Raw genomic sequence first — 11,442 nt, 5'->3', positions numbered from 1 at the left:
TATTCCTTTTTGAAAGCACCATGAAATATCTTGATTCCATCTGTCCTTAATTTCATGTACAAAAGGGGAAAAGAGAAAATGTATGTGTACTACAAACCAAACCAAATTATGTTCACTAGTGTGGATTAATAGCACCATCATTTTATTTATTTGTCTTGTACTAATTTCTTTTTCTTTTCAAAAAAAATTATATAAATTATTTCTCTAATATATATACACGAAGATATTTTAAAAATAAAAAATTATTAACTTTTTTTTTTCAGTCTCCATTACATGCTTGAACCTTTTCCAAGTATAAACATGATTTGATACATGGTGGATTCAAATTACGGTTTATATATCTTCGATATTGTTCAGCAAGGTAGGGTTTTGACTGTAACATCAAATTAGTACATTGTTGTTTTTGAACCCTTCTTTTGGCTTAACAGAAATAAATGAATGTTCTGTCATCATCTTATCTTTTTCTAGCCCTATACACATGGAGCAAACCAACATGTATAATAAATATCTACTTTGGTTAAATTCCAGACAATTATTATTAAGAAATGTATAATATGAAGATGATATGACCATATAATCCTTTATTATGAAGAGTAGAGAAAATAGTAAATTAATTTTCAAACATTTTTATAAAGAAAAATTCTACGAAATTATCTATAGCATAAATCAATTTAATTAACTCTTTTTTGTTTTTAATTTTGAAATTTCGAAAATAGAGATAGTAGAGAGTTGTTTTATTTGTTTTATTTAATTTATACTTTTTAAAAGGAGCGAGATGAATTAAAAACATTGAAGAACATTTGGAGAAATTATGAAGGTAATTAAAGTTATAAAAGAGAAGAAGAAAAAGGATAAGAGTGAGTTATCTGAATATATATGAAAACTTTAATTTGTATATAGTTAGCTCACATACAAAATAACAAATTAGTAGTCAACCCAATGAAGACTTTGTGAATTATGATAGTTTGCAAAAGCTGGATATATAGATGGTTAACATCTCACCAGCCTTGGAACAGCTGGATAATATATAGATAACAAACAAGTCTCAATCTCTTAATTCCATTAATTAAATAATAAAATATTTGAGTCTATCTCATTCTCTAGTAGATCATACAGTACATTTTAATAATTTGATTGTGTATAAAGTGCACATGAAAAACAAAAAAATGAAATAAATATCAATTTACACATTTACACTGCTGCAATGGATGAGGTACAAATATGTGCTAAAATTAAATGAATCAAGTTGTCATAACTCATAATACAATTCTTTTTAAAAAATTTAAGGGTATAATTAAAAGAGATAAATATTTATATTTTTAATATGTTCTTTTAGATAAGGGTTTTTTTTAGATTTTTATAAATATTTTTATAAATTTTTGTTTTTTTAGCTTATATTAAACTATTTCATTTATGATCAACAAAGATCATCGAATTCTATATTTTTAAATTATAAAATTATGATATTATGTCATGATATTATTTATTTTAAAAATTTAAATAATAAAAAAATATAAATAATTATATATCTAACACTATAACACAAATTTTGTATAATTTTTAATATATGTTTACTTATTAAAATTATTAAATAACTTATTCTAATATACAATATAGATAAAGAGAGCCACTTAGATAAAGACGTTGAAAACGTCTTTTTATAAAGATGTTTTTTAATAATTAAAATTTAACACATATAATCGATTAAATCGTGTTATTTTTATCAAAATTAGGTTAGACAAATTGATTTGACCGAAAAATGGTTAATCAAATCTTGAACTGGTATAAATTAATATTATTTTTTATAAGAAATTACCACAATATCCTATTATATAAAATGACTAAAATACTTCTATTATATATATTAATTTTGAGAATCCTAAATTTTAGTCTTTTATTTTTCTATCGTAGGGTTAGGATTTAAAATATATATATATATATATATATATATATATATATATATATATAATAAGAGTATTTTAATTATTCTCTGTAATAAGGGTATTGTAATAATTTTTTATAAAAAATAATATTAATTTAGACCATCATTTCAAGATTTGATTCACCATTTTTTCGGTTAAATCAATTGTCTTGCCTAATTTTGACAAAAATAACATGATTTAAATCAATTATATATGTTAAATTTTAATTATTAAAAAATATCTTTATAAAAACACATTTTCAACGTCTTTATCTGAGTGACTCTCTTTATCTATATTGTATATTAGAATAAGTTGTTTAATAATTTTAATAAGTAAACATATATAAAAAATTATACAAAATTTGTGTTACAGTGTTAGATATATAATTATTTACATTTTTTTATTATTTAAATTTTTGAAATAAATAATATCATGACATAATATCATAACTTTATAATTTAATCAATTATATATGTTAATTTTTAATTAATAAAAAATATTTTAAAAAAATATTTTAAACGTCTTTATTTGTTAAGTAGCTCCCATAAATAAAATATTATGAAAGGGTATGTTATATTGTTGATGAAAAACAAAGCTAAACTAAAAAGAAACGGAAAAGATAGAAAACTAATTAACTAAAGGCTTTTAAGGATATTTTTTTCTATTTTTCTCTCAGCTTTGTAATAGTCCTGTTATAAAATGCAAGAAATAATATAATTATTTAATTTATTCGAATTTTGATATAAAAAAAAAGTTATAGCGTGTATACATATAATATTTTTATACTTTAGTATACTCATGATAAATTAGTGACCTCAAAATACAAGTATATCTCCATGTGTATTATAAAAGTTGCTCAAGATCTTATAAACAAGTTAGCAAACATGCCAAAAATAATTAGTGTATTATATATACTAGTTTTACTTAAACTATTTTTAGTAAATAGTATTTTTAAGATTTAATTATTTTGGTGGTCTTTATAATTTTATTAATTGAGTTTTTACACGGTTTAAATTTTATAATTAAGTCTTTTTTTTGTCTAAAATATTAAATTAACGAAATATTTTTTTAAAAAAATATGTGGTCAAATATTTAATTAGATTTTTAATTATATATATTTTTAATTTGTAAAAAAATACTTAATTAATTTTAATATTTTTTACATTAAAAAAAAATCTAATTACAATGTAAAAATTTAATTAAAAAATATAAAAACTTAATTAAAATTTTGGTAACATTATAAAGAGAGATATAGTTATATATATACATGTATAACAATAATGTATATTGAATAAAAATAAACTTAATTAATAATCCATCTTATATAGAAGAGTTTTTTTTTTTTTTTTTGGACACCTATGTAGTGGGGTCTACAAAAGAAACTTTTGGAAGGTAAAAGAGATGAAATAGAGAGAGGACATGAATGATTATTATGATTATCTGCTGCATTCTCCCTTGTTTTGGAGGTGATTGTGATTGAGGAAGGACACAGGAACCTAAACAAAAATTGGTATCCAATACCAGAAGGGAATGAATGAATGCATGTGATGAGTTAATTATGCATTTCCCATCTGTCATACACAACTCACAAACACCACAATAATAATATTATGTACCTTTACGCCTTATCTCAATAATTCAATTTTTCATCCCAAAACTCGATTCTGTAATATATTCATTAAATTACAGGTACATTTTCCTATCAACTTAATTATTTAAAAAAATTATTATATAATATCAAAATTTCTATAATAAAAAGTTTTAATATAAATCTAAAAAAAATTCTTATGTAAAATAATGTGTTATAACTATAATTATTTATGTATTTTTTTATTAAGTTAAATTTTGTAGAGAAATAATTTTATGGTAATTATTATCCAATTTATATTGTTATGTTGAATAAAACTAGGAAAGGATGAAGAAATGATAATTAATTGGCCCTAAATCTTAAGGAAGATTGGTTTGCATGAAGAAGATAAAGTAGGCACGTGTTGAGTAGTGAATTTCAAGGGTGGAACAAGAAAATGGAAAAATGTGTGAAATGAGTGAGGTGTAGGAGACATGGCAAACATTTTGTAACTTTGATATTGAAAGTTCGAACCTATACGTATTACATGCAACAAAAATCAACTTAAATGGAGGAACCAAAACGATGCATGTACGGCTAAGTACTAAGGCCTATATATCATGCTAATATCCAATATAAAATTTCCGGTAAAATAAACTCCTCTAGAGTATATTCTTTGTTTATTTAATTTAAAAGTTAGTAGAGGTAAAAATGTAGAATAATTTTCGTATACCTGGTCCAAACCGATAAAGATCAGACTCAATAAAAATAAAAAAATCAATTTAAAGAGGAGACCTCTAACTTATACATGATATTTTTGAAGAGGTCGAACACTGCAAAAAAAAAAAAAAAACAGCTCTAAACAAGTAATTGTTTTTGCGAATTTCTCTTACTATTTTTATCTTTTTTAAAAGATGAATTTTAACAGACTCTTAAAATAAAAGAAAAGGTTATCCATCAATAAAGATGACAATATTCTAACAAAGGTAATTATCAACTCTATTATAAATATACTGACACTCTTCAAATATAATTTATGTTCTAATCTACTAAAAATCTGTGTAAAGTCATTGCTAACTTAAGTATCAGAGCCTCTTACAGATATCATTCCGCATCTCCTCACGAAAAATGCGGACGGCAACACCTTAGTATGACAACAAGTCAGACGTTATTTCATAAAGAGTCTAAACCTCACATTTAACCCTAAATCAACACTTCAGATAATTCTTAGAACAATTATCTTTAAATTCATCTCGTTAAAAATGTAGATAAGATTAAATTGCATCATTATACATTAAATCTATATTTTTAATTAATTCAACTTAAAATTGCAGCTGAACAACTTTTAATTGTCTAATAATATATCTCTTCATTAATTTTTATTAAAACTACACATCAAAAACTGCAAAATAGCAAGATTTAAAACCTCAACTAGTCAACGACAAAAAACAGATTTTTCTGTTTCTAACGGGTCTTTCTATTTTACTAAGAGGCAATTTTAGGGTTACAGTAAGAAGTATGTTGTACATAAGATCGATTATCTTATGTGTACATTAAAATAGCTATTAAAATTTTGATATAAGGTGGATCACCTTTAGTTGGTTATCTAGCTCTCTTAAGAGTCTCGCTAGAGAGCCAATGGAGTCAAGTCTCAATATGAGTTAAAAATAAAAATTATCTACGAAATAATAAATTTAAAAACTCTTATTCAGTTATTTCACATCAAATTTCAAATTCTTCAATTTCAAATTTTAAATTTTTAAAAAATTCAGTTAGTTATTTCAAAAAAAAAAAATCATATGAGATCCTCTAATATTCTCTTCTTTTTTAACCAGCGGCCACCCCACCTTCATCAATAATCATTCCATTTCACCGTGACTACTTGACTTGCCACACGCCACTCACCCTTAATAAAAATAACCATCCACTTAAGGATAAAAATAATCATCCGCATACCTAATGAATTGAACATCTAACATATTTTAATTATATATAACTAAACTCAATCCAATCAAAATAATCATCTACATAAAAATAAAATAACCATCCGCATACCTACTAAAATGACCATCATAAATTGACCATTAAAATAGAAGAAGAAGAATAAACAGAAGAAATTATTATTGTGGTGAAACATAATTTTGAAGGACTAGTCATGACAAAGCGGCATTGTTGTGAAGCATAGGGCTCAAATCATGAAAGAAGCTAACCATACTTGGATCCGAAGAAGAAGAAGAGCATGGTGGTATCATCAGTGAGAAGAGACTTGAAAGAATAGGAGAAAGCGAAGGCGCATCGGAGGAGGTGAGGACGGTGTCGGGAAGAAGGCACACCCTGGCTGCGACGGAGGCGTTGAACGTCCGGGTTGCTGTGTTGCTGTTAGTTCAACCCACACAATATGCGCGTTTTCCTTTGGCGGTGGCCTGTGCGGCAACGACGTCAGTCGGAATAGTGTCGGCGCGATTTTTGATGGCGGCTGGTGACCGTGGCGTTAGTATACCGACAAGACTCTATGAGAAAGACATAGAACGTTGACAAACCGTATTGAGAGAGAGAGGTGAGAGAGAGAGGTAGTTTATTTGTTTCCAAAATCGACGGTAATCCTAATATTTGATTTAAATTTTAAATTGAAAACTATTTAAAATTAAGAGTAAAGTATTGATTTTATCTCCAATATTTGGGGTAAGTCCTATTTGTGTCCCTAACGTTTAAATCGTCCTATTTGTATCTCCAACGTTTATAAAAGTGATTTAATGTTGTCCTACTATCAATTATACTAACAAATCAGATTATATTTTTCAACTATTCTCACTTGGATGTATTCATTCTCAATTAGGTCTTACTTAGATGTATTCGATTTTAATATTATACCCACTATTTGTGTTTAGATTCAATTATGTCCATAAAAAAGTGAATTATGTAAATGTTGTAGGAATTCGTTTCAACTTTTGATGAGCTATTTTTCGGAGTGGATCATCAATTCTATCCCAAACATTTGTATTCTAACTTCAAGAAGAGATTTTTAAAACTCAAACTAAAGCGTTCATAATGTGTAATTGACGGTAAGATGACATTGATCGTTTTTACAAACGTTAGAGATAAAAATAGAACGATTTAAACGTTAGGAACACAAATAATATTTACCCTAAATATTGGAAATAAAAACGATACTTTGTTTTAAAATTAATTAGTTGCCTATAATTTAATTTTAATTTTAAATTATTTCTATTGTACACATCGTATAAAACATACATTGTCTCTTCTTACTTTTTCAATTCATTATTATTATTATTGGGCATAAACTAGTCGAAAGAAAAGAGGAAAGGATTGGGTGCTTTAAAATAAGTTATGGAAAGGGTAGAGTCGTACAGAGAGTGGTATCATTCTTCACTTTCATCTTTATTGCAAAAAGGGGACTCAGCTAAGAAGAATAATGCTATGGCACACTACTTAAAGCAAAGCTACTTCTTCTTGTAATAACAACCGTACATTCTTAGAAACGCTAAAATATATATATATATATATCATCACTTGCTACTTCATCCGGGGAAGGGGGAAAAATAAATAGAAAAAATTCATATAGTATTTAATTTCTTCAAGATATACCGCGTATTAAAATCCTGATAAAATTGAACCTTTTTTTCATTTGGAAAAAAAATGCATATAATTTTAGAATAATTTATGAAATAATGTTCAAACTCTACAGTCGAAGCATGAAAATAATAAAAGAAAGAAAATTATTTTTAAGTTTTGTTAGGGAAACTCACATGTGAGAGAAAAACAAGGACGAAAGAATTAAAAGGGAAAGTACAGCTTGTGAAATAATGTTTTGAGAACCAAAGCGAATTATCCGGTTCGACCTAGTTAATTGAAAATTGGTTCTTATTGAAGGTAAAATCCTTTTGTAATAAATCGATCAACACATTTATAAGTTGGTTGAATCAATGTGATTTTTTAGTGTGTGTTTGGATTGTAGTTGGTCAAACTGGAGTTTGAACAAAAGTGATTTTATAGAATTGATTTTGGATAGAAGTAAGTTTGTGTCAATATGATTTATGTTTGGCAATTCTTTACCGAAATTGATTTTGATAAAATAAATTTTGTTTGGATAATATTAGTTAAAATCACTTTTATAGATAGATAATTACTTAAAAGGATATAACATTAAATTATAATATTATTTTTTTATACATGTTTAATTTTTTTATATTTTTTTTCTTATATATTTTTTATATAGTATATTTTTAATACTCTTAATACTCTTTTTTAGTACATTATAATTTTTAACTATTATTATTATTATCTAATGGGATCAATAAATTCTATTATAAAAAGATAATAATAAATATAATACACAAAAATTATAACTATAAAAATATATAATGTCAAATAAAAAATTAATAAAAAATAATAAAAAAGAATTCATATAGAGAGGAATAATAAGAATTCTATAAATAATGCAATAATATGTATAAAGGATAAAGTTGGTAAAAGAAAAATAAATATTGAAGGTATTAGCTAAAAGCACGTTAGTGCAACGGAGAAGCTAGAAATTATTGCTTCTTGTAAACGTGGGTTTAGGAACAAAAGCACTTCTGCGTTTGTAGAGAAGAAAATTAGCCAAACAAAAGAGTGAAGCTTTCAAGAAGCTCTAACGTACTTTTTTCCTTCAAACGTAGTTACCAAACACACCCTTAGTAGTTAACAGATTTAAAATAATAAAATAAAAAAATTATTTTTATTTTAAAAATTATATATTTTATACATAAATATATTATTTTATTATATATCCAATTCAATTCCAATTATATTTTGGTTGAATTTTTAAACTTTTAATTTTATCGATTCAATTTTTAAAATCTTGATATAGACCAAAAAAAAAAGAAAATAAAATGTTTAGTATTCATTTTACTTTTTATTTTATTTTTTATTTTTGTTCAAACAACTAAATCTCAATATGAATTAGGCTTATTTATCTTTTAATACTATACATATGGCTCTACTTAAGGTTTCAAGTATTTGAAAACATATCTAACTCTTACATTACTTTCTAAATTAAGAGTTAACTATTTTGTTATGTTTTGAGATCAAATGATATTACATATAATTTATTTAATTTTAATTTGTTAAAAAATAGAATATATCATCTTTTAGAGTTGAGATGATCTAAAATTATACAAATATATATTGGCGGAATCCTTCACCACACCTTTGAATATCTCTGGTGCTGGTCGCTGCTGCCACTCCGTCAATCCAAGGTGTTGCGAGCATCTGCTCCCCCTTCACGGAGGTGTCGTCTTCGGTGTCGTTACCTGTTGTCAAATCTGCCGCTGCTTCGTTCTCGACCGAATTTGTTTTTCACCACGGACAACTACGACATCCAAAGGTTGCGTTCCGCATACAGGTAAACTGGTCCCTGAATCAGGAATTATAATTGCAGAATTGAAATTCGGGTTGCTTGTGTGTTCAAATCGGTTGAACTTGTTCTTGGAAGAAGATATCTCTGATGCAATTTTATTTGGATATGGAATTGAAAATTTGGATCTAAAATTGTTGATACATTCTGCAAATTTGTTGTGGAATTATTTGTTGAATCTGAGTTTGCATCGAGTTCTTCTTCTTATGCATCTATGTTTTTTGAAGTTTGACATGAATTTTGTTGTTGTTGCTGAAATTGTGGTACCGCATATTTGTAACTATAACTTGATAATGAGAATTGATGAATTGTTGTTTGAACTGCCATTTCTGTTGATTTTGCTTGTTGCTACTGTAGTTGGACTAGGAAACAGAAATCTAATTTTTCTTCTGCATCTTCTTCATCTTCTTCTTCTTTTGTGTGAACTATAATTTCTGTTTATATATATTGTATAATCTGAATTTGTTGTGAGAATTTCTGTTTGTAGATTTTCTGCTTGGATGAGAAGAGAAGAAAGAGAAGAGATAAGAGAGTGGGAATGCAGGTGTAGGAGAAGGAAGGGTTTGTTTTTATTTTTTAATATTATTTTTATTATTTATATTAATTATTAAGGTTAATTTAGTAAAAAAGATAAAATTAAAATAGAAAATGACAATTTTATAACGATTTGTAATATTGAAGATAATTTTAATAATAAAAAAGAGTCAGAAACGATTTTAATTTTAGTCTCAAACATTAGGGACAAAAAAAGTATTTAATTCAAAATTATACATAGATATATTTGCTTAAGAAATATAACACTACTATTCTTCCTATAGATAAAATATGGAAAAGTATAGGTGAACAATGAAAATATTAAATAATGTAAACAATAGATATATCGGATGTTCATTTTACTAGTGTATGGATGGTTATTTTAATATTAAAATTTAGAAGGTTAATTTGGAGGTGTAGTGTGTTTTTATTTGATTGGTGGTTGTTCATATTGTTCAATAAAGTCATTGTCCCCCTAGCATTTCCCATAAAATATTTATCTCTCCTCCCAAAGAAGATCCATAAATATAAGTATGATAAACAAAAAGATTCTATATATAATATGTTCTTACCTTAGAGGAGGTGAATAAAATGTACCGATAAAATAAAAGAAAGAAATAAATAGTAGTAAATTGGAGAAGAGGGACCTAGTTGTCGAAAGGAAGGGCAGCAAGGGCTATAAGAGCCAAACAGTTGAAGCTCCCTACATGGTCTTGAGAATTGCACTACCCCCCAAAACAACCCTATGCATTTGTCCTTTGTCCCCACAACCCCACATGACTCTCCTTATCTCTCTCTCTCTCTCTCACTTCTTAAATAACTCTATCTCACCACCCTTCACCACCAATAATAAATACCCCCCTCTTCCATTTAACATTCTAACAATATATGCATAGTTGCATACCCTCTTCATTCTATCTAGTCTTCTTCATTTCACACTTTTTTGCCACTTTCTCTATTCAATTCTCCTTCACTTCTCATAATAATAATAATAATAATGGCTTTGAGAAAATCTACTAGGCTTCATCAAGCACCACTTCTCAAGCAAATTCTCAAGAGATGCTCAAGTTTAGGGAAGAAGCAAGGCTTTGATAATGATGTTCCAAAGGGTCACTTTGTTGTGTATGTTGGAGAGAATAGAAGCAGGTACATTGTCCCAATTTCAATTCTAAGGTGCCCTAGCTTCCAAACCTTGCTCCATCAAGCTGAAGAAGAGTTTGGTTTTGATCATGAAGGAGGTCTCACTATCCCTTGTCATGAGGATGTTTTTGAGTCTCTTGTTACATCATCCATTTAGGTCATAGATTCTTGCTTTTCTTCTTATTTTGGAAAAAAAACAACAAAGCATGTTAGAGATCCATTCACTACTTATTTTATATTTTCTCGTCTACCATAAAAATATTTGTCATTTTAAAAATTTAATATTTTTATAACTCAACGTATCTGGATATATTTTATATCAAGATATATTGAGTTGTTCGTATAATTAAAATGACAGATATTTTGTAATATATAGAAGAGAAAAATAAAATTTTCTCTCCTTTTATTTCTTATATTTATATATGTATTAATATATATAGGAGAAGAGATCCTTATTTTAGAGTGACTCTAACCTCAAGATGGGAAAAGTTAGGCCCTCAAGGAGTTCTTGTGGGTTTAGATTGTATATGTACTTAGAAAGGCAACATTTTTTTCAGCAGGGGTGATGAAAAGTTTGTCAAAATGTACCTTGTTGGATAACTAATTTTAAAGAGTTATTGATTGTGGTCTTTCCCCTAATATATATAAATAATATATCTATTCTTGCAAATTGCAACTCTTCCTTCTCATTTTGCACTTTATTTTGGGTCAATTTTTTTTATTTTACATGGCAAAATAGTTATTTAAAAATTTAAATTTATAAATAATTATATTTTTAACACATTTTTCATCCAAGAGTTATTTTTAAAATTTTTTGTGAATTTTTTATAGTATTTTTATTTGCTTTAATTTATTGAAATTCC

The 11,442-nt window shown here is 26.4% G+C and overlaps 1 protein-coding gene across 1 annotated transcript; it reads left to right on the top strand.

Moving 5' to 3' along the window:
* The first annotated feature begins 10,320 nt into the window (after nt 1–10,320).
* Nucleotides 10,321–11,209, top strand: LOC130936464 (protein SMALL AUXIN UP-REGULATED RNA 51-like). The gene has a single exon (XM_057866533.1). It carries the CDS (start codon nt 10,437–10,439, stop codon nt 10,734–10,736), a length of 300 nt encoding a protein of 99 aa, XP_057722516.1. The 5' UTR covers nt 10,321–10,436; the 3' UTR covers nt 10,737–11,209.
* The last annotated feature ends 233 nt before the right edge of the window (nt 11,210–11,442 follow it).

Source organism: Arachis stenosperma, chromosome 6 (assembly GCF_014773155.1).
Source record: "Arachis stenosperma cultivar V10309 chromosome 6, arast.V10309.gnm1.PFL2, whole genome shotgun sequence".
Taxonomy (NCBI): domain Eukaryota; kingdom Viridiplantae; phylum Streptophyta; class Magnoliopsida; order Fabales; family Fabaceae; genus Arachis; species Arachis stenosperma.
This window is presented reverse-complemented; position numbering and strand designations above follow the sequence as displayed.

Coding starts and splice junctions, on each gene's coding strand:
- LOC130936464 (XM_057866533.1), top strand. CDS start 10,437: ATGGCTTTGAGAAAATCTACTAGGCTTCATCAAGCACCACTTCTCAAG.